Below are 25,339 nucleotides of genomic sequence, written 5' to 3' on the forward strand. Positions count from 1 at the left end.
TTGGGGGAATGGTGCTCTCTGTGAGCTGTATACCTGGGGACCCTGGGGTTGGTGTTACTTTGGATTCAGCTCCATGTCACCCCAAAACACAAGACTCTGGGAATCCTTTATATGCCATATTACAATAGTGACTGATTCATACTGTTGGGACTCCTACTGTTAAATGCTAATGTCATCAATTCCAGCTACCTGTCTGTTGTCTGCTATAATGTGTATATTGTAAATAAGTCTAGTGTGGCTCTAAGAGTCTTTTCACCCATTGTTGTTTGAATTAATTAACTCTGTTACTGTGTGAAGCTCGGTGACCACAAGCCTGGGTAAAAGGTCATGTCTCAGTCACCTAGGCTGTATAAAGGATTAGATAATTATCTCATGTTAATTAGGTTAGCTCTTAGTCATCCTGCTGTATAAATTTGTGTGAGATCTCAAATAAAGAGTTAGTCCATGTTAGCAGTGAAACAAGTTTTGTGCTTATGAGTGGTTGGAATATCTGATATCTGAGTCCAGACTGGGAGGAAGCGGTATTCTGACGGAAGCACTCAAACGGAGTGTGGGACGTTCCGTGACATTGGTGGCAAGCAGCGGGAAGCTTCCGGCAGTCTGGGAAATCTAAACCTCCACCTGGATCCAAGATCAGGATAGCAAACTTCAGTCACCCCAGCGGAGATATGGACCAGGCATCAGAGTTCCCGGGGCTGCTGCGGATCATCCTTTCAACATACACCAGGACTGTGTCTGAGGATGAATACCTGGAGCTTAGGCAGCAAATTCGGGTGGAGCTCTGGATTGGAGCCTCCAGCTTGCTGGTATAAAACAGGGCAAGTGCTTTCCAACCCAAGAGCAATGGGCCAGTGACCAACGGGCATTGCGGATGGCATTCTTGGGAGAGCAGCCCCAGGAGCAATGGGTGACTGAGTTGGACAGGTTGGTCCAGCAGGAGATAGAGCTGGACAATCGTTATCGGGCTCTGCAATGGCACACAGAGGAGGGATATTTAGGGGAGACAACAGAATGCTCTCCGGAGGGATATGACTTTGGAGGCCCTGGATTGCTGTGGGAGAGCCTTACAGATCATTTTATGTTTGGCGATGAAGGGGAACCTGACCTTGAGGACCTGAGAGAATATAGAGAGGCTATGCTCGGTCTTGCAGGGGTCTCAGAGCTCAAACCTGATCTGGACCATTTGCTAAGGAAGGAACAGCATCTGGAAAGGGCATACAGGAAACTGCTAGAACAAGTTCAGCAGCATGCCAGAGAATCGGCAGTGGAAAATCCGGAGATTGCCGTCCCCAAACCTGAAGTGCTGACAACAGGGCAGAACTCTGCTAACCTCTGCCCAGCACTGATAACATCTTCTGGGTTCCATGGACAGGAGATGGTGAACCTCTATCCCCAGACACCAGTTATAGAGACAGGGGATTTAATAGACTTTTCTGCTGAGAAAGAACAACCTGGTGAGCCTCCAGCAGAAGAGCTGGTATTAGGGCCAAACTTCAATGTGCTCTGCCCAGCACCAACAGCAGTATCTGTGGAGTTACAAAGAACTTCCCCAGCTGAAGTGCTGGTCACCAGACAGAGGGTCCAAGACCTCTGCCCCACACCTGTGGCAGTTTCGGAAGCTCAGGGTGAGAAGGTGGCAATCACTTCCCAGCAGCAGATACAGGGGGAGAAGGGAGAGGTGTTCTTCGTCCCTCCCCAACAGTCGGCCAGGGTGGAGGAATCAGTCTTTCCTCCCCAGCAAAGATCAGTGCACCTGGGAGACAGTACCATAGACATGTCTTCCCAGCAGCCAGATGAGGGAATGGAACAGGAAGCAGCCGGCTCACCTTCCCAATGGCAGCTACACAGTTTGGGAGTGGAGGAAGCCAGCTGCCTGCCCCAATGGTTAGCCGGAGCGGAGAATGCGGAGTCCCCAGCAGAAGTGCTGGCAACAGAGCAGAGTGCTACCAACCTCTGCCCAGCACCGGCAACAACTGTGGAGATCCAGGGAGCCGGGGCAGTCGGCCCCTCTCTCCGACGACAAGCTGATGTAGTAAAGCTGCTACTCCCAGCTGAATCGCTGGCAACAGGGCAGAGCACCGCTGGCCTCTGCCTAGCACCTAGTGTCTCTCTACAGCGTCAAGAAACTGGGGTGATCGGCCCCTCTGCCCAGCAGCAGACCGAGCCCAGGTATGTTAAAAACCACCCAGCTGAAGCGCTGGCAGCCAGACAGAGAGTAAATGACCTCTGCCCCACACCTACTGAGGTCAACTATTCCGTGCAGCCAAGAAAGGAGATCATGCGGGAAGACTATGTGAGTTCACTCTGCCTGATTAATGCATGTCCAGACCAGGTGGAGGTCTGGGACCTTGTCAGTCAACCTTTGATGGGAGAGAAATGTGACAGACTCACCCGGGACAGAGGCTATTGGAGGGGACTGAACGCAAGTCTCTTGCCCACCGATTATGGGCCCTGGCATTTGGGGGAATGGTGCTCTCTGTGAGCTGTATACCTGGGGACCCTGGGGTTGGTGTTACTTTGGATTCAGCTCCATGTCACCCCCAAAACACACAGACTCTGGGAACCCTTTATATGCCATATTAGAATAGTGACTGATTCGTACCGTTGGGACTCCTACTGTTAAATGCTAATGTCATCAATTCCAGCCACCTGTCTGTTGTCTGCTATAATGTGTATATTGTAAATAAGTCTAGTGTGGCTCTAAGAGTCTTTTCACCCATTGTTGTTTGTGTTAATTAACTCTGTTACTGTGTGAAGCTCGGTGACCACAAGTCTGGGCAAAAGGTCATGTCTCAGTCACCTAGGCTGTATAAAGGATTAGATAATTAGCTCATGTTAATTAGGTTAGCTTTTACTCATCCAGCTGTATGAATTTGTGTGAGATCTCAAATAAAGAGTTAGTCCATGTTAGCAGTGAAACAAGTGTTGCCTTTTTTTTGCTTATGAGCGGTTGGAATATCTGATATCTGAGTCCAGACTGGGAGGAAGTGGTATACTGACGGAAACACTCAAGCGGAGTGTGGGACGTTCCGTGACAGGCCTCATATGCCATGGTCCCACATCTTTTAGTTACACCTCTGTAAACACAATTTTAGAAATCTTTATTTAGGGTAAAATTGTCAATTCTCACTGAGAAAAAGCAGATTAATGTGTTCTTTGCCTTTACTTTGTGTCTACCAGGGACCACGGAGAGCCTCCATGAGCTGGGTGAGAGAGGTCCTCCTTTTTCCAGGTATGTCATCTCTTTATTTACTGACTGCAGACACTCTTTAGTGTTCCTATTGATCACAGGTAGCAGACCTATTCTGTACAATGAACATTTATTACACTTTATCCAGCAGATCCCAGCAAGTGAAATCAGCAGACATCTAAAGCCACCCAAACATTTCCTCTACATCAGAGAATCCCCTCAGATTGATTTTAGTTTTATGTGATTCTGAGCTGTCAGAGTCAGCAGGCTTTTCAATATCTCTTTGTGAGGACCAGACTCATGTCAGAGACTTCTCTACAACATCCCTTCCATGTTCATTATGTGAGTGAGGTTGCACGGTGCTCCGGGAGAGGGGTAGGCAGAAGAGGCAGCTGCCTTAGGTGCTTCAGGAGGGAGTCATCGGTGGGCTTCATTACTATAGCCAAGCTGAAGGTCTTTCCATGTTTGGCTTTCTTGTACCTTTTAATTTAAGGAAGACTTCAAACAATCAATGATAATCTTGTCCTTTGTATAAGATGCCGGGCCGACCAATGTGCAATTCTGTTGCATCAGAGAGTCTAGATATTGACGCAATCTGCAAAATATGACAATAAGAGGACCTGTCATTTCTTTCTCCAGGAATGTGGACATCGCAGAGGACCTGGCCAGAGAGGCGATTCTCCGGTATCTGTCTTCCAAGCACTGCTGCCACCCACCCAGAGCTGAGGAACTGGTCATTAACAGGTTAACCCAGATGCCCCTGTACCGAGTAAGTGAGATTGTTCACATCGAATGGAGAATCTGACGAATGCCCCTAAAGTGTCAGGCTGTTGGGGGGCATCAGAAGGGAGCAATGGGAACAAATATCTATAACTTCACTATTAAAAGAAGATATATAATATTCAGGCACAGTTCCAGAGAAAGAACATAAAACATATCCAGACCCACCAAAATGACCCCCCCCATAAAGAACATAACCCCAATATCTCACCCTCCAAAATGAGCCCCCCATAAAGAACATAACCCCAATATCTCACCCTCCAAAATGAGCCCCCCATAAAGAACATAACCCCAATATCTCACCCTCCAAAATTACCCCCCCCATAAAGAACATAACCCCAATATCTCACCCTCCAAAATGAGCTCCCCATAAAGAACATAACCCCAGTATCTCACCCTCCAAAATGAGCCCCCCATAAAGAACATAACCCCAATATCTCACCCTCCAAAATTACCCCCCCCATAAAGAACATAACCCCAATATCTCACCCTCCAAAATGAGCTCCCCATAAAGAACATAACCCCAGTATCTCACCCTCCAAAATGAGCCCCCCATAAAGAACATAACCCCAATATCTCACCCTCCAAAATGAGTCCCCCATAAAGAACATAACCCCAATATCTCACCCTCCAACATGAGCCCCCCATAAAGAACATAACCCCAGTATCTCACCCTCCAACATGAGCCCCCCATAAAGAACATAACCCCAATATCTCACACTCCAAAATGAGTCCCCCATAAAGAACATAACCCCAGTATCTCACCCTCCAACATGAGCCCCCCATAAAGAACATAACCCCAGTATCTCACCCTACAAAATGAGCCCCCCATAAAGAACATAACCCCAATATCTCACCCTCCAAAATGTGCCCCCCATAAAGAACATAACCCCAATATCTCACCCTGCAAAATGAGTCCCCCATAAAGAACATAACCCCAATATCTCACCCTCCAAAATGAGTCCCCCATAAAGAACATAACCCCAATATCACCCTCTCCAAAATGAGTCCCCCATAAAGAACATAACCCCAATATCTCACCCTCAAAAATGAGCCCCCCATAGAGAACATAAGCCCAATATCTCACCCTCCAAAATGAGCCCCCCATAAAGAACATAACCCCAATAGCTCACCCTCAAAAATGAGCCCCCCCATAGAGAACATAACCCCAATATCTCATCCTCCAAAATGACCCCCCCATAAAGAACATAACCCCAATATCTCACCCTGCAAAATTAGCCCCCTATAAAGAACATAACCCCAATATCTCACCCTCCAAAAATGTGCCCCCCATAAAGAACATAACCCCAATATCTCACCCTCCAAAATGAGCCCCTCATAAAGAACATAACCCCAATATCTCACCCTGCAAAATGAGCCCCCATAAAGAACATAACCCCAGTATCTCACCCTCCAAAATGAGCCCCCCATAAAGAACATAACCCCAATATCTCACCCTGCAAAATGAGCCCCCCATAAAGAACATAACCCCAGTATCTCACCCTCCAAAACTAGCCCCCATAAAGAACATAACCCCAATATCTCACCCTGCAAAATGAGCCCCCCATAAAGAACATAACCCCAATATCTCACCCTGCAAAATGAGCCCCCCATAAAGAACATAACCCCAGTATCTCACCCTCCAAAATTAGCCCCCATAAAGAACATAACCCCAATATCTCATCCTCCAAAATGACCCCCCCCATAGAGAACATAACCACAATATCTCACCCTCCAATATGAGCCCCCCATAAAGAACATAACCCCAATATCTCACCCTCCAATATGAGCCCCCCATAAAGAACATAACCCCAATATCTCACCCTCCAAAATGACCCCCCCCATAGAGAACATAACCCCAATATCTCACCCTCCAATATGAGCCCCCCATAAAGAACATAACCCCAATATCTCACCCTCCAATATGAGCCCCCCATAAAGAACATAACCCCAATATCTCACCCTCCAAAATGACCCCCCCCATAGAGAACATAGCCCCAATATCTCACCCTCCAATATGAGCCCCCCATAAAGAACATAACCCCAATATCTCACCCTCCAAAATGAGCCCCCCATAGAGAACATAAGCCCAATATCTCACCCTCCAATATGAGCCCCCCATAAAAAACATAACCCCAATATCTCACCCTGCAAAATTAGCCCCCCATAAAGAACATAACCCCAATATCTCACCCTCCAAAATGAGCCCCCCATAAAAAGTTCTCTTTGCCGTTCTAATTACACGAACCATCAGGACATAACACCCCCAACATGACCCCCATGTTTCTGGCCGCTCTCCACCTTTCTGACCCCCTCCAGGATATTCCATTTCTGGTCCATCGCTCAGGTGTGGGGGGAGGGGGAGGGGGGTTGGGTATAGAATCAAATAAAAGGATTTACGAGTCTCTTAAAAAAATCTGGAAAATTTCAGTCACTCACACTTGTTCCTCAGACTTCCAGTGGGCGGAGTATAGAGTATAGGATGGGCTAGTGAGAAAGGGGCGGGCCTTCAAATGGTGTCATGTGATGTATAATTATAGCTATGGGAAGCAATGTATCCAAAAGTATCAAAAACAGAAGAATTCTGAGCAATCCTAAAATATGTAAAATGAATGTGTATCCCCAGTACAGGCTGGAGAGCTTCACTGAGAGCAGGCAGCAGGAGAAGACCAGCAAGCCGTATACCGGTGAGTGATTACATCATATTTATCATCCTTTCATTTTCCTTGTCAAAAGAAGTTTATTGAGTATACAATGTTATAAAGATACATAAAGTAAGTTTACAAGGATCTATAAAGTAAGCTCATTGTTTTACAGTAGGGTTTATATAGTTAAATATCATGAAATTTCAAATATTAAACATTGGGTTCACGTAAACCTAAATTAAAGATATATATCTTTTCCTTAGTTACTTTTGTAGGTATTTAAATGATTTATACCTACTATACATATTTTTTACAAGTAGAGTGTATATAGGTCAAATAAATTCTGATAATGAGCTTTAATCGTAAGGTGGAGAAAAGGAAAGAGAAAGAAGAAAAAGGGTTGAAAGGTAGAGGTATGGTCCACAAGGTTGTCCCGCTCGTCAGTTTATTATTCTTTTTAGTTCTCTTTGAAGTCTTAGAATGGGTGTCTCTGTAAGTCATTTAATCTGTTACCATGGCAACAGGACAGAGTCATTGAAGTTTAACAGGAACTGTTGTTTTATCCAAGGATGCCAAAATTTTTCAAATTTTGGAATTTGATTTTGATCGATGGCTACCATCTTAGCATGGGACATTGTATTATTCATTCTGTGAATTGTTTCTGCTAGTACCAATGTAGGAGATTTCCATGCCTTGGCCACTGTTTGTTTTGCAGCCGTTATTAGTTGGATCATAAGTTTGAATTGAGAGAGTGTTAACCATTCCGGTTTTAGATTAAGTAAAGTTATATATGGATCTGGTTGTATTATTTTTTTAAATATTTTAGATGCAATCACGAAGACTTCCTTCCAGAAGGTTTGGATTACTGGGCACGTCCACCATATGTGTAAATATGTGCCTATTTCTGGGCATCCTCGAAAACAAAGAGCTGAGGTATTAGGTGAATATTTTGCCACTCTAGCGGGTACAAGGTACCAGCGAGTTAGGACTTTATAATTTGTCTCCAGTGCTAAGATGTTGGGTAAAGATGACTTAGACGTGAGCCATATGTTAGACCAGTCCGTGTCTTCTAAAGTTCGTCCCAGGTCCTCCTCCCACCTCTGAACGTAAGAGGGTCTATTAAGATTTGCTACTCAATATAATTGATTATAAAGTGATGAAATTGTACCTTTAGCAAATGGATCTTTTGTACAGATTGATTCAAAAATGGATAATTGGGATAATGGTGTATCCCCCTTTAGGAATGGTGTATAGAAATTTTTGATTTGGAGATATCGAAATATCTCAGAGTTTGGTAGATCATATTTTTCTCTAAGCGATGGGAATGAAAGGAATGATTTAGATGCTATGAAGTCATTTAGTGTCTGAATGCCTGATGTTGTCCAAGCTTTAAAAGAATTTGGGTAGATCCATGCCGGATAAAAGGCCAGATTTCTGATAAAAGAAAGGAGAGGATTGTGTGGAGATTGTAACTGATATTTGGTTTTTAGTTTATCCCAGAGAGATAAGAAGTGTTTAGTTATGGGATTATGAATTTTAAAGCGGTCTTTAAGATCAAGCCATAATAAATTTGATATTAATAGAGGATCATTTTCTGAAGCCTCTATAAATACCCATAATGGGATTTCCTGTTTTGCATGGTATTTGGACAGACTGGCCAAATGTGCTGCTCTGTAGTAGTTAGTAAAATTAGGGTATCCCAGGCCTCCTTTATTTTTGGGAAGATGTAGTGTGTGTATAGGTATACGTGGTTTAGAAGAGCCCCATATAAACGAAGTTGCTCTTTTTTGTACTATTCTCAAAAAATAGGAAGGAATTGGAATAGGGAGGACTCTGAATAGATAAAGCAATTTGGGTAGAATAGTCATTTTGATTGCATTAATCTTCCCTATCCAGGATAAAGGAAGTTGCGACCATTGTTTTATTAGATTTGTGATCTGTCTTAATACAGGAGGTTAATTGGTTGAGAATAAGTCAGAATGAGATGCTGTTAAATGAATTCCAAGATATGGGATTGATTTTTCTGCCCATGTGAATGGGAGTGCAGCCCTAGCCGGGATCAATTCCATGTTTGTGAGTGAAATATTAAGCACTAGGCATTTCTTAGGATTAATCATAAGGCTGGATAGGGCTGCAAATCCATCAAGAGCTGGTATTAAGTTAGGACCAGAGACCTGTGGTGATGATAGAAAAAGTAATATATCGTCTGCAAATATACATAATTTGTGTGTAATACCTCCTACTTCAATGCCAGTTATAGTTTGGTTTGTTCTGATGTATTGGGCCATGGGTTCGAGTATAAGGGCAAATAATAAGGGAGATAATGGGCAACCCTGTCGGGTACCTCTTTCGATATTAAAGGCATCAGATTTGTATCCAGCATATTTTATATAGGCTTTGGGTTTATTATATAATGCTTTGATCCATGTTAAAAAGTGGGGTCCAAAACCCCATTTTTGTAATGAATATTGCATATATTGCCAGGATACTGTGTCAAATGCCCTCTTAATATCGAGAGATAGAAAACATAAAGGAATTTTCCGTTTTTTAGCAATATGTGCCAATAACACTGCCCTGCGTATATTATCGCCTGCCTGTCTATTTGGCATGAAGCCTACTTGATCTCTATGTATTAATTTTCCTATAATGCTATTGAGGCGTTTTGCTATTATTTTTGCTAATAATTTAATATCGAGGTTTAACAGAGAGATAGGCCGATAATTCACACTGGAAGTATCATCAGAAAGGGATTTTGGGATCATACAAACAATTGCCATTAGTGTTTCTTGCCGAAAAGAATGTCCATCTAGAAGTTTGTTAAAAGTTTCAGTGAGAATGGGAGAGAGTATTTCTGAGAATGTTTTATAGTATAAAGCCGAGTAGCCATCTGGGCCTGGTCTTTTGTTAAGTTTTAGGTCTTTTATGGCGTTAGCAACTTCATCTATAGTTATAGGCTCATCCAAACTGCTTTTTTGATTCTGAGATAACTCAGGTAAGGTTATTTTTGAGAAGAAGGATTCAGCTTCTGTAGGATTAAATTCATTGTTTGTCTTGTATAAAGTTGCGAGATGTGAGTGAAATTTATGGACTATTTTAACTGGATTACAAGTGTAAACATTTTTTGATAATTTCAAACGTATTGGTTTGAAAGATTTGTTAGTTGAATTTAATGCCCGAGCCAAATATGTACCTGGTTTGTTTGTATTCATGTAGAAATTGTGTTTGGAGCGTTTGAGGGATTTATCAACTGACTCAGTGAGAAATAGATCGTATTCCAATCTAGATTTTTCCAGATGAGATTTTGTACTCTGAGATGGATGATCTTGAAATGATATGTAGGCTGCATTAAAATTGAGTTCTAGTTTTTTTGCTAGATTTTTGCGTTCCCGTTTAAATAGTGCCATTTGTCTTTGTATTGTACCACGCAAGACAGGCTTATGAGCTTCCCACAGTGTTATTGGGGAGATGTCTGTTGTATTATTAATTGATATGTATTCCTTTAAAGCTTGTTCAATGGCCATCTGATGTAGTGGGTGTTTGAGCATTATGTCCGGTAAGTACCACGTTGGGTCATGCGCTTTTGGTATGGCTGAGGCTATAGTAGTGTATACTGCATTATGGTCAGACCACGGAATCGGAATTATATCTGATGCAATAATTTCTGGTATCATTCCTATTGTTAGAAAAATATGATCTATTCTGGTGAAGGTTTGATGAGGGTGTGAGAAATAAGTGAATTTCTTTTTCATTGGGTTACTTTCTCTCCATGAATCTACCAGATTGTATTTGGAAAGAAGTTGAGAAAAAGGTAATCTAGAGGTTATTTTGGATGGTGTAAAAGGTGATTTATCTAGAAATGGGAGGAGGACCTGGTTCGAATCCCCACACATTATCACTGTTCCTATTTTGTGTGTATTAATCACTTGTAATATATGTGAGAGGAATGGTGTAGGTTGTTTGTTAGGAGCGTAGTAGGAAATTACCGTGATTGCTGTATCCATTATATAACCCATGAGTATCAGGTATCTACCTTCTGGGTCTTTAATTTCTGATGATAAGGTGAATGGTGTGGATCGGTGAAATGCAATTAGAGCTCCCCTTTGTTTGGTACAGGCAGAAGCCGTGTAAATTTGTTGATAAAAAGGAGAAATATATTTTGGAGTAGAATCTTTGGTGAAGTGTGTTTCTTGGAGGCATACTATGTGAGCCTTCTTGTTATGGAAAGTATGGAAGGCTTTGGTCCTTTTTTGAGGAACATTTATTCCCTGAACATTCAGGGAAAGTATATTCAGTGGTGCCATGGCAACAGATCAAATAGTTTTGACTTACTTTTTGTTATGCAGAGCTGACTGCGCAGATCAACCTGTGTGGACAAAAGAAAAGAAACCAGTGAATTCTGGAGTAAAGAGTAAACAAAAAACATATGAGATTAGATGATACGTTGTATAAATTATTTTTTGCAAGTAATCACAATTTACCCGTGAAAGAGAATAAATATCTCTCTCAGGGGAATAAGTGCCTTCGTCACACTCCCACATAATATGGTTGGGAGAATGAGGAGGGCTAATGGGGGTACACGGATCTTCCGCTTACAGGAGAGAAGTGCTATGTCAAAAGACATCAAAATGATGTTTCATCAATTGGAGTGCAGAATATAGTTTTTGTTGAAATGATTTATTCCAGGGTGGTTGTATATGGTTAGTCTTGCCCTAGGCTAAATAATTCAGTTAGAAAGGTACTGTTAATAACTTTGGTATTGATGAAGATAGTTTGAATTATTTTGGGATTTTAACCCTTTTAGAGTAAATAATTACATATTTTATTCATATGTAACTGTTTAGATATGTTAACTCATAAAATTGAGGTTGTATTGCTTCAGATTAGAATAAACAAAAACATAATTCTAGGAACTAGTTAGGTAATAATATATTTGTTTTAAGAAAAGAAAGAAAAAGCTTCCATTACTTCTGGATTATTGAACATATTTGTCGTAAAAAGTAATAAACCTATTGTTATTACCTGATAATATATAACTGTACAAGAATTTCCTTATTTCACTTATATATTCTAAGGCTATATGAATCAGAAGTAATAAGAAATATAACTGGAATGTAACATGATCCCACACAGTGTGTGACTATCAGAATGCAGTTACATTCAGTTATAAATATAGGTTTTTTATAGAGAACCATCTCTTAGTATAATAAATGAAGAGATATCAGGAATTAGGATGTCAGTCCATTGAATCTTCTTGGTCCATGGATGATGTGGCATAACGGCCTCTTTTGTGAGAATGATGATTCCCATTTTGTTCTGAAATTTTCTGGGTGCTGCCTGAAGGTGAAGATGATGCCATTCTTCTGTGTGTGGGAGTGTTGCTGCTTGTGGGTTCTGTCAGATTTAATTTTAAAAGGGTTTGTTGTAGTTCATCTGCTGATCTGCTTCTGTAAATTGTACCTTGGTGGTTAAATCTGACTGAAAAGGGGAAGCCCCATTGATACATAATGTTATGGCGTTGCAGTTCCATTAGTTGGGGTTTCATGGATCGTCTTTTAGTAATAGTAAGTTGGGATAGGTCAGCAAAAATTTGATAATTGTGTCCTTGAAAATTAAGTTCCTTTTTTTTCTCTTGCAGCAATTAGTAATTGTTCTTTCGTTCTGTAATAATGAAATTTTGTGATTATATCACGTGGGGGTCCATCTTTCTTTTTGGCTGTGAGGGCTCTGTGTACTCTGTCCAGTTCTAAACGTTCAATAGGGATATCTGGCTTTAGTTCTTGTAATAGAGCAGTAATAGTAGATTGCAGGTCTGTCACAGTTTCAGGTATTCCCCTTATGCGCAAGTTTGAACGTCTGGCTCTATTTTCGTAATCTTCGAGCTTAGTTTGAAGTATTAAATTCTCTTCTTTTAATTGTTCCAATTCTGTTATATTTTCTTGGGTTGTAATTTCAATTTCATCCATTTTTATTTCTAAGGCTGCGGTGCGGTTTCCCAGCTCTCTTATTTCTTTGGTTAGGCTTTTTGTTATTTGGTCTGAGGTTTGTTTTAAAGCCTTATGAAGCATCTTTTCAAATTGTAATAATATTACTGGGGATACTGAGGAGGCTTGTGGAGAAGTTTGTGAGAGGATTTGTTCTGTATCTGACTCAAATGGAGAGTCTTGCTGTGACATTTTCTGTCTGTGAGAGCGCCCTGATGCTGTATCTTGTGAGGTGACTGGAGCTGCTTCAGTTGCAGTGAGTGCCTGTGAGCTCTTTGTGAGGTGATTTTTATTTCTGCCACGGTTTCCTCCCAGTACCATATTTCCTGCCCAAACTTTCACAGTTTGTTCCCTGGGGCAAAAAGGTTCAAATGGATACCTTTTGAGTCTGCAGGCTCCGCTTTGTCCTTCTCTTCTCTCCTCAGCGGTGTGGAGCTCTAACAATGCATGTCTGCTCCGCTAGGCTCCGCCTCCTGCCCCCATCCTTTCATTTTCAATGACCACCCGAAACAGTTCTGGAATGGAATGATAATGGAAATAATCTGAGAAGCATTCAAGTAAAAATCAAAAAATAACTCTCTGTAGATCAACTGGCTTCAGCTCCGTAACTCTCCGAGAAGGCGATCGGTGTATTTCCTAAATCTTTCCAAATGTGTGGAATCCTGAAATTAGGCCCAGTGACCCCCAATAAGGACCCCAAACCTTCAGATATAAAAATCTACAACCAACGCTGAACCTCTCAGTACCTTCTATGGTGGTGTAGAAGGATTAGAACCTCTGTCAGCTTTATATTGCTCTCTGTGTCCCCTCTGTGCTCCCCGTGTCCCCCCTGTGTCCCCTCTGTGTCCCCTCTGTGTCTCCCCTTTGTCCCCTCTGTGTCTCCCCATGTCTCCCCTTTGTACCCTCTGTGTCCCCTCTGTGTCCCCCCTGTGTCCCCTCTGTGTCCCCCCTGTGTCTCCCCTTTGTCCCCTCTGTGCCCCCTCTGTGTCTCCCCTTTGTCCCCTCTGTGTCTCCCCATGTCTCCCCTTTGTACCCTCTGTGTCCCCTCTGTGTCCCCCCTGTGTCTCCCCTTTGTCCCCTCTGTGCCCCCTCTGTGTCTCCCCTTTGTCCCCTCTGTGTCTCCTCTGTGTCTCCTCTGTGCCCCCCCGTGTCTCCCCTTTGTACCCTCTGTGTCTCCTCTGTGCCCCCTCTGTGTCCCCCCTTTGTACCCTCTGTGTCGCCTCTGTGTCCCCCCGTGTCTCCCCTTTGTCCCCTCTGTCTCTGCCCTTTGTCCCCTCTGTCTCCCTTCTGTGTGCCCCCTGTGTCCCCTCTGTGCCCCCCTGTGCCCATACTGTGTCTGCCCTTTGTCCCTTCTGTGTCCCCCCTGTGCCCCCTGTGTCCCCTCTGTGCCCCCCTGTGCCCATACTGTGTCTCCCCTTTGTCCCTTCTGTGTCCCCCCCTGTGTCCCCTCTTTGTCCCTTCTGTGTCCCCCCTGTGTCTCCAATTTGTCCCCTTTGTCCCCCCTATGCCCCCTCTGCATCCTCGTGTCCCCCTCTGTGCCCCCCGTGTCCCCTCTGACAGACATAACCAAGATAGGGGCTTCTGTAGAGGACTAGGAGCAGGCCTCTTACCTACTGACTATGGTACAGGGAGAGAGCAGATCTCTAATGATGGACCATCACTTAATGGACACTGAGAACGTGGTTTGGATTACTGCACATAGGACTAATATTTATCCACAATATCTCCCAGGAAATATACAAAGACTATTCCTGGTTTGTTTGATTCTCAACTATAAATGTTAATTGAAAGAGCTGATCATTAGGGATGAGCCGAACACCCCCTGTTCGGTTCGCACCAGAACTTGCGAACAGACCAAAACTTCGCACAAACTTTAGAACCCCATTGAAGTCTTTGGGACTCGAGCGTTTGAAATCAAAAGTGCTAATTTTACAGGCTTATATGCATGGTATTGTCATAAAAAGTGTTTGGGGACCCGGGTCCTGCCCCAGGGGACATGGATCAATGCAAAAAAAGTTTTAAAATCGTCCGTTTTTTCGGGAGCAGTGATTTTAATAATGCTTAAAGTGAAACAATAAAAGTGTAATATCCCTTTAAATTTCATACCTGGGGGGTGTCTATAGTATGCCTGTAAAGGGGCGCATGTTTCACATGTTTAGAACAGTCTGACAGCAAAATGACATTTCAAAGGAAAAAAAGTAATTTAAAACTGATTGCGGCTATTAATGAATTGCTGGTCCGACAATACACATAAAAGTTCATTGATAAAAACGGCATGGGAATTCCCCACAGGGGAACCCTGAACCAAAATTAAAAAAAAAACTGGCGTGGGGGTCCCCCTAAATTCCATACCAGGCCCTTCAGGTCTGGTATGGATTTTAAGGGGAACCCCGCGCCAAAATAAAAAAAAAATTGGCGTGGGGGTCCCCCCAAAAATCCATACCAGACCCTTATCTGAGCACGCAACCTGGCAGGCCGCAGGAAAAGAGGGGGGTGAGAGAGTGGCCCCCCTCCTGAACCCTACCAGGCCATATGCCCTCAACAATGGGAGGGTGCTTTGGGGTAGCCCACCAAAGCACCTTGTCCCCATGTTGATGAGGACAAGGGCCTCATCCCCACAACCCTTGGCCGGTGGTTGTGGGGGTCTGCGGGCGGGGGGCTTATCGGAATCTGGAAGCCCCCTTTAACAAGGGGACCCCCAGATCTCGCCCCCCCTGTGTGAAATGGTAAGGGGGTACAAAAGTACCCCTACCATTTCACAAAAAAACTGTCAAAAATGTTAAAAATGACAAGAGACAGTTTTGGTATACAGTTTGTATTGTTAGGGTAATATGATCAGGAGGGGGGATGTCCTCGTATGGGGTATAAAAAAGTATGTGTCTGAGTTTCAAATAAAGTGTTCCAGTTTTGCAACTGAGTTAGTGTCGCCTAGTTCTTGGTTGCAATATGTGGCTGTAATATCTGATATCTGAAGGTCCAGACCGGAGGAAGCCGTGTACTGACAGAAGCACTCAAGCGGAGTGCGATGGGGTTCCGTTATATCCCCCCTGTGTCCCCTCTGTGTCCCCCTGTGAATAGTCACCGTCTCTTCATTATCCTGGAGCCCATCGTCAGGAGAAGAGAGGGAAGTGAAAGAAAATCCAAAATGTAACACTGGAAGAGGAGAAAAGGGGAGAATTTTCCTAAGGGGGGTTCTGTTCTGATGATGGTTGTCTAAAAGTGGATTCCCCCTCACTGTGTAGAGATTTATTCTGACTTCATGTTGTGTCACTGAGACAAGAAATAAAGGGAAATTTCAATGTTCCATGTGACACAGACCACAAAAATAATAATATTGATTAAAAAAAAAAAAAAAGACAGGGGGTCTAGTATTCCCTTTTCTATAAAAAAAACTTGAATTTCAGCTCCCCACCCCCCATAGCACGGCTCTACTTATTCAACCCATTCATTATTTATATGAGATAATGAGGTGTTACATATGTATATATTTTAGGACAAACGGGCTTTCATTTGGTGATGTTTCTCTGCAAAATGATTTTATTTTAATGCAATTCAAATATGCAAAAAAGTAACGAAAAACTTAAAAAAAAAAAGATTTTTCTACTTTGATCAGCATGAAGTGATCGTATTGTTACTGCAGATAAAAAGTATATATTTTATTCTGTAATTTGTCTCCTCTTTAAAATGACACAAAAATTAGGATTACTCTACAAAACATTGTAAACTATTTCCAAACAAAGATCGTTCTTTTCCCTCAATATATTGATAATGAGGAAATAAAGATATGCAATCTTTCTCCCCGATTCCCCACTATGTGGGGGTGCAGGTCAGAAACTGGACAAAGCAAACCGAGGAGCCCCCCCAGAGCTGTGGAACATCGGAGTCCAGACCCCGAAAATGTTTCAGGACAGTTCAGAGACAATTCCCCTTCCATGTTCTTCAGAGCTGAAGGTGAGTCGATCGATATTACCGATCAGATCAGAGAATGTGGGAGAAACACTGAAATGACTCCACACTTCTATCAATCTATTGATCTCTCTCTCTCTCTATATATATATATACACATATAAAGTATATACAGTGTATCCCCTTAATTGTCATCTCGCTCAGGTTTGCCACAAGTGCCAGGGACGGGGGCGCTGTAAGTGTGCCAGGTGTGGAGGTTCGGGGCAGGTAAGTTGTACCACTTCTAGGAGTTTACACAGATCTCCGGTATGTTCATTAAACCCCCACCCCATGTCTGCGCAGTTTCGGTGCGGCTGTTCTGGTGGAAGCCGTCGGCGATCGAGGAATAAGAGGTGCCACGGGTGTTCTGGAAGTGGCAGGAGGAGGTGAGTGCGAAATACCACCATCAGAGGCAATGACTGATAATCACAAGGCAACCGTGAACAACCAATCAGATTTGCAAAGAGATTTTATTTCTCTTAAACAAAACTTTGGGAGAGAGGGTTAGGGCCAGGACACCCTTAGATAGTTGCAATGTTAATTGGAAGACTCCGAGACTTCTACAGGAGGACAGCCATGCAGGGAAAGGCCCCAGCAAGACGCCACATCTGCATGTGTAGGAATGCTGTCTCCTATGGTAACAATCTTTAACAGTTTCTAGCACAAAGTGTAATGCCCCATACACACGATAGGATTTTCCGACAACAAATGTTCGATGTGAGCTTGTTGTCGAAAATTCCGACCGTGTGTAGGCTCCATCAGACATTTTCTGTCAGAATTTCCAACAAACAAAATTTGAGATCTGGATCTCAAATTTTCCGACAACAAAATCCGTTGTGTACACAATTCCGACGCACAAAGTTCCACGCATGCTCAGAATCAAGCAGAAGAGCCGCACTGGCTATTGAACTTAATTTTTCTTGGCTCGTCGTATGTCTTGTACGTCACCGCGTTCTTGGCGATTGGAATTTCCAACAAGATTTGTGTGACTGTGTATGCAAGACAAGTTTGAGCCAACATCCGTTGGAAAAAAATCCAGGATTTTGTTGTCGGAAAATCCTATTGTGTGTACGGGGCATAACAGTTCCTTCACTTCCACTACAATCACTTCTTGTAGTTCTTCAACCCACTGAGCTCCCCGTCTCTCACTGGACTAGATGATTCACTGTCTCTGAATCCATTGAGCTCCTCCAATCTTTGTGGTGGTATCTTCCTCAAGCGTCACCCCCGCTTCCCTGCTGGGTCCCTAGATTGGCACTCCTGATACTTCTCAAGCGTCACCCCTGCTGGTCTACTCGGTTCCTGGCTTGACACACAAGGCTGCCCCGCAAGCGTCTCCTCCGCTGGTTGGGTCCCTGACTTGATCACCACCTGAATTTTCCCGATTCTCCACCCTCCCCGGTTGGTGAGAATTCTGCTCAGGTACTTGCTTCAGTTACTCACTGTGGTCCCTGGTAATAAGGTGGTTGGTCCCTTACTGGTGACAGCTTCCCCTCTATCTCCGACCACCACAGGTTCTCCGGCCGGCAGAACCGTCACTTCTGGTTGGACTACAAGCCGCAATCCCAACCCTGCACTGCTCTATTACTTCTGGATAGGCCCTCAGACAGCCTGGCAGCCAGATGCCCCCGGGATAGGCCTAATCTACGGCTTAGCAGCCCAGGCAATACAACACATGTCCACCCAGACAGCCGTCCAGGTGGCACAGAACCCCGATCACCTGACCTCACCCAAATATATAGGCTCTCCCAGCAGGCCAAGGGATTTCAGATAACCCCTGCCCATTGGCTGATACCCAACATACGCAAAATCTGACCTTGCATTGCCCTTCTCATATATAATGCCACCAAGTACCCCGGCCACCTAGCGGCAGAAGAGAGAAGTGCAGCAATTACAGACTTATGCCCCGTACACACGGTCGGATTTTCCGACGGAAAATGTGTGATAGGGCCTTGTTGTCGGAAATTCCGACCATGTGTGGGCTCCATCACACATTTTCCATCGGAATTTCCGACACACAAAGTTTGAGAGCAGGCTATAAAATTTTCCAACAACAAAATCCGTTGTCGGAAATTCCGATCGTGTGTACACAAATCCGACGCACAACGTGCCACGCATGTTTAGAATAAATTAAGAGACGAAAGCTATTGGCTACCGCCCCGTTTATAGTCCCGATGTACGTGTTTTACGTCACCCGCGTTCAGAACGATCGGATTTTCTGACAACTTTGTGTGACCGTGTGTATGCAAGACAAGTTTGAGCCAACATCCGTCTGAAAAAAATCCATGGATTTTGTTGTCGGAATGTCCGATCAATGTCCGATCAATGTCCGACCCGTGTGTACAGGGCAGTAGAGTGAAATCCTCAACAATTAGCCAAGGCAACTGTAACGAAACCCCGAGTATGAAAGGGGTTAAAGTCGTTTAGGACATTCCATTCACCGAACACTTCCATCAGCTGAACAAGGAACCCATACAAATAATCCACCCCAAAAATGAGACAAAGCTCTGTCTTCAGGTTTTCGGCAGGAATCAACTCACTTATTATAACACATGGACACAACAGATAAAATAACTCAGAGACTCTCCCCCCCCACCCTTGGAAAAGAGGGCAGGTTAAACTGTCCAATGACAATGGACACACAGGTCAGGTGTGTTTAATGTCTCATCAGTACACAGTGTTAGCAGGGAGAGCTGTTGGAAGAATCCCCCCTCCCTCCAATGCAATACACATCCTGTGATCCAAGGCAGACAAACATAATAGAACATTGGTTTGCAGGAGGCTGGCATTCAGTCCCCTACAAAAGCCTCTCTCCCGGGTAGGTCTGTCACAGGAACTATACCTGGCAAGTCAATATAGGAGCAACCCTGCCTAAACACCAGGGTGCTACATAGGTATCTCTAGGACATGGGGTCACAGGGGGAAGGACAATAAATGGGGTCTTAGGTAGGGATGAGCTTGATGTTTGGGTCGAACATCGGGTGTTCGAACATCAGTGTACAGTATATATAATACAGTGTAGTGTGGTGTACATTATATATAATACAGTGTAGTGTGGTGTACAGTATATATATACAGTGTAGTGTGGTGTACAGTATATATAATACAGTGTAGTGTGGTGTACAGTATATATAATATAGTGCGGTGTACAGTATATAATACAGTGTGTGGTGTACAGTATATATAATACAGTGTAGTGTGGTGTACAGTATATATAATACAGTGTAGTGCGGTGTACAGTATATATAATACAGTGTAGTGTGGTGTACAGTATATAATACAGTGTAGTGTGGTGTACAGTATATAATACAGTGTAGTGCGGTGTACAGTATATAATACAGTGTAGTGTGGTGTACAGTATATATAATACAGTGTAGTGCAGTGTACAGTATATATAATACAGTGTAGTGTGGTGTACAGTATATATAATACAGTGTAGTGTGGTGTACAGTATATATAATACAGTGTAGTGTGGTGTACAGTATATAATACAGTGTAGTGCGGTGTACAGTATATATAATACAGTGTAGTGTGGTGTACAGTATATATAATACAGTGTAGTGTGGTGTACAGTATATAATACAGTGTAGTGCGGTGTACAGTATATATAATACAGTGTAGTGTGGTGTACAGTATATAATACAGTGTAGTGTGGTGTACAGTATATATAATACAGTGTAGTGCGGTGTACAGTATATATAATACAGTGTAGTGTGGTGTACAGTATATATAATACAGTGTAGTGCGGTGTACAGTATATAATACAGTGTAGTGTGGTGTACAGTATATATAATACAGTGTAGTGTGGTGTACAGTATATAATACAGTGTAGTGCGGTGTACAGTATATAATACAGTGTAGTGTGGTGTACAGTATATATAATACAGTGTAGTGTGGTGTACAGTATATATAATACAATGTAGTGTGGTGTACAGTATATATAATACAGTGTAGTGTGGTGTACAGTATATATAATACAGTGTAGTGTGGTGTACAGTATATAATACAGTGTAGTGCGGTGTACAGTATATAATACAGTGTAGTGTGGTGTACAGTATATATAATACAGTGTAGTGTGGTGTACAGTATATATAATACAGTGTAGTGTGGTGTACAGTATATAATACAGTGTACTGCGGTGTACAGTATATAATACAGTGTAGTGTGGTGTACAGTATATATAATACAGTGTAGTGTGGTGTACAGTATATATAATACAATGTAGTGTGGTGTACAGTATATAATACAATGTAGTGTGGTGTACAGTATATAATACAGTGTAGTGTGGTGTACAGTATATATAATACAATGTAGTGCGGTGTACAGTATATATAATACAGTGTAGTGTGGTGTACAGTATATATAATACAATGTAGTGTGGTGTACAGTATATATAATACAGTGTAGTGTGGTGTACAGTATATATAATACAGTGTAGTGTGGTGTACAGTATATAATACAGTGTAGTGTGGTGTACAGTATATATAATACAATGTAGTGTGGTGTACAGTATATATAATACAGTGTAGTGCGGTGTACAGTATATATAATACAGTGTAGTGTGGTGTACAGTATATATAATACAGTGTAGTGCGGTGTACAGTATATATAATACAGTGTAGTGTGGTGTACAGTATATATAATACAGTGTAGTGTGGTGTACAATATATATAATACAGTGTAGTGCGGTGTACAGTATATATAATACAGTGTAGTGTGGTGTACAGTATATATAATACAGTGTAGTGTGGTGTACAGTATATAATACAGTGTAGTGTGGTGTACAGTATATAATACAGTGTAGTGCGGTTTACAGTATATAATACAGTGTAGTGTGGTGTACAGTATATATAATACAGTGTAGTGTGGTGTACAGTATATAATACAGTGTAGTGCGGTGTACAGTATATATAATACAATGTAGTGTACAGTATATATAATACAGTGTAGTACGGTGTACAGTATATATAATACAGTGTAGTGTGGTTTACAGTATATAATACAGTGTAGTGTGGTGTACAGTATATATAATACAGTGTAGTGTGGTGTACAGTATATAATACAGTGTAGTGCGGTGTACATTATATATAATACAGTGTAGTGTGGTGTACATTATATATAATACAGTGTAGTGTGATGTACAGTATATATAATACAGTGTAGTGTGGTGTACAGTATATATAATACAATGTAGTGTGGTGTACAGTATATAATACAGTGTAGTGCGGTGTACAGTATATATAGTACAATGTAGTGTGGTGTACAGTATATAATACAGTGTAGTGTGGTGTACAGTATATATAATACAGTGTAGTGTGGTGTACAGTATATAATACAGTGTAGTGCGGTGTACATTATATATAATACAGTGTAGTGTGGTGTACATTATATATAATACAGTGTAGTGTGGTGTACAGTATATATAATACAATGTAGTGTGGTGTACAGTATATAATACAGTGTAGTGCGGTGTACAGTATATATAGTACAATGTAGTGTGGTGTACAGTATATATAATACAGTGTAGTGTGGTGTACAGTATATATAATACAGTGTAGTGCTGTGTACAGTATATAATACAGTGTAGTGTGGTGTACAGTATATATAATACAGTGTAGTGCTGTGTACAGTATATATAATACAATGTAGTGTGGTGTACAGTATATATAATACAGTGTAGTGTGGTGTACAGTATATATAATACAGTGTAGTGTGGTGTACAGTATATAATACAGTGTAGTGCGGTGTACAGTATATATAATACAGTGTAGTGTGGTGTACAGTATATAATATAATATAATGTAGTGTGGTGTACAGTATATATAATACAGTGTAGTGCGGTGTACAGTATATAATACAGTGTAGTGCGGTGTACAGTATATATAATACAGTGTAGTGCGGTGTACAGTATATATAATACAGTGTAGTGTGGTGTACAGTATATATAATACAGCGTAGTGCGGTGTACAGTATATAATACAGTGTAGTGTGGTGTACAGTATATATAATACAGTGTAGTGCGGTGTACAGTAAATAATACAGTGTAGTGTGGTGTACATTATATATAATACAGTGTAGTGTGGTGTACAGTATATATAATACAGCGTAGTGCGGTGTACAGTATATAATACAGTGTAGTGTGGTGTACAGTATATATAATACAGTGTAGTGCGGTGTACAGTATATAATACAGTGTAGTGTGGTGTACAGTATATATAATACAGTGTAGTGCGGTGTACAGTATATAATACAGTGTAGTGTGGTGTACAGTATATATAATACAGTGTAGTGCGGTGTACAGTATATATAATACAGTGTAGTGTGGTGTACAGTATATATAATACAGTGTAGTGCGGTGTACAGTATATAATACAGTGTAGTGCGGTGTACAGTATATATAATACAGTGTAGTGCGGTGTACAGTATATAATACAGTGTAGTGTGGTGTACAGTATATATAATACAGTGTAGTGCGGTGTACAGTATATATAATACAGTGTTAGTGTGGTGTACAGTATATATAATACAGTGTAGTGTACAGTATATATAATACAGTGTAGTGCGGTGTACAGTATATATAATACAGTGTAGTGTGGTGTACAGTATATATAATACAGTGTAGTGCGGTGTACAGTATATATAATACAGTGTAGTGTGGTGTACAGTATATATAATACAGTGTAGTGCGGTGTACAGTATATAATACAGTGTAGTGCGGTGTACAGTATATATAATACAGTGTAGTGCGGTGTACAGTATATAATACAGTGTAGTGTGGTGTACAGTATATATAATACAGTGTAGTGTACAGTATATATAATACAGTGTAGTGTGGTGTACAGTATATATAATACAGTGTAGTGTGGTGTACAGTATATATAATACAGTGTAGTGCGGTGTACAGTATATATAATACAGTGTAGTGTGGTGTACAGTATATATAATACAGTGTAGTGCGGTGTACAGTATATAATACAGTGTAGTGCGGTGTACAGTATATATAATACAGTGTAGTGCGGTGTACAGTATATAATACAGTGTGGTGTACAGTATATATAATACAGTGTAGTGTACAGTATATATAATACAGTGTAGTGCGGTGTACAGTATATATAATACAGTGTAGTGTGGTGTACAGTATATATAATACAGTGTAGTGCGGTGTACAGTATATAATACAGTGTAGTGCGGTGTACAGTATATATAATACAGTGTAGTGTGGTGTACAGTATATATAATACAGTGTAGTGTGGTGTACAGTATATATAATACAGTGTAGTGCGGTGTACAGTATATAATACAGTGTAGTGCGGTGTACAGTATATATAATACAGTGTAGTGTGGTGTACAGTATATATAATATAGTGTAGTGCGGTGTACAGTATATAATACAGTGTAGTGCGGTGTACAGTATATATAATACAGTGTAGTGCGGTGTACAGTATATATAATACAGTGTAGTGTGGTGTACAGTATATAATACAGTGTAGTGTGGTGTACAGTATATATAATACAGTGTAGTGTGGTGTACAGTATATATAATACAGTGTAGTGCGGTGTACAGTATATATATATAATACAGTGTAGTGCGGTGTACAGTATATATAATACAGTGTAGTGCGGTGCACAGTATATAATACAGTGTAGTGCGGTGCACAGTATATAATACAGTGTAGTGCGGTGTACAGTATATATAATACAGTGTAGTGCGGTGTACAGTATATATAATACAGTGTAGTGCGGTGTACAGTATATATAATACAGTGTAGTGCGGTGTACAGTATATAATACAGTGTAGTGCGGTGTACAGTATATAATACAGTGTAGTGCGGTGTACAGTATATAATACAGTGTAGTGCGGTGTACAGTATATATAATACAGTGTAGTGCGGTGTACAGTATATATAATACAGTGTAGTGTGGTTTACAGTATATAATACAGTGTAGTGCGGTGTACAGTATATAATACAGTGTAGTGCGGTGTACAGTATATATAATACAGTGTAGTGCGGTGTACAGTATATATAATACAGTGTAGTGCGGTGTACAGTATATATAATACAGTGTAGTGTGGTGTACAGTATATAATACAGTGTAGTGTGGTGTACAGTATATATAATACAGTGTAGTGTGGTGTACAGTATATAATACAGTGTAGTGCGGTGTACAGTATATATAATACAGTGTAGTGTGGTGTACAGTATATAATACAGTGTAGTGTGGTGTACAGTATATATAATACAGTGTAGTGTACAGTATATATAATACAGTGTAGTGTGGTGTACAGTATATATAATACAGTGTAGTGCGGTGTACAGTATATATAATACAGTGTAGTGTGGTGTACAGTATATATAATACAGTGTAGTGCGGTGTACAGTATATAATACAGTGTAGTGCGGTGTACAGTATATATAATACAGTGTAGTGCGGTGTACAGTATATTAATACAGTGTAGTGTGGTGTACAGTATATATAATACAGTGTAGTGCGGTGTACAGTATATAATACAGTGTAGTGCGGTGTACAGTATATATAATACAGTGTAGTGCGGTGTACAGTATATAATACAGTGTAGTGTGGTGTACAGTATATATAATACAGTGTAGTGTACAGTATATATAATACAGTGTAGTGTGGTGTACAGTATATATAATACAGTGTAGTGCGGTGTACAGTATATATAATACAGTGTAGTGCGGTGTACAGTATATAATACAGTGTAGTGTGGTGTACAGTATATATAATACAGTGTAGTGTACAGTATATATAATACAGTGTAGTGTGGTGTACAGTAT

The 25,339-nt window shown here is 41.4% G+C and overlaps 1 protein-coding gene across 1 annotated transcript in view; it reads left to right on the top strand.

The window, feature by feature from the left end:
- Positions 1 to 25,339, top strand: part of LOC141102421 (protein SSUH2 homolog) — a 129,831-nt gene that overhangs the window by 854 nt on the left and 103,638 nt on the right. Inside the window, exons 2-7 of the mRNA XM_073591376.1 lie at positions 3,110 to 3,232; positions 3,830 to 3,959; positions 6,597 to 6,657; positions 16,423 to 16,547; positions 16,707 to 16,769; positions 16,845 to 16,927. Of these exons, the coding sequence (XP_073447477.1) occupies positions 3,110 to 3,232; positions 3,830 to 3,959; positions 6,597 to 6,657; positions 16,423 to 16,547; positions 16,707 to 16,769; positions 16,845 to 16,927 (585 nt within the window). The remainder of the gene's footprint in view (positions 1 to 3,109; positions 3,233 to 3,829; positions 3,960 to 6,596; positions 6,658 to 16,422; positions 16,548 to 16,706; positions 16,770 to 16,844; positions 16,928 to 25,339) is intronic.

Source organism: Aquarana catesbeiana, linkage group LG07 (genome assembly GCF_042186555.1).
Source record: "Aquarana catesbeiana isolate 2022-GZ linkage group LG07, ASM4218655v1, whole genome shotgun sequence".
In the NCBI taxonomy this organism is placed as follows: domain Eukaryota; kingdom Metazoa; phylum Chordata; class Amphibia; order Anura; family Ranidae; genus Aquarana; species Aquarana catesbeiana.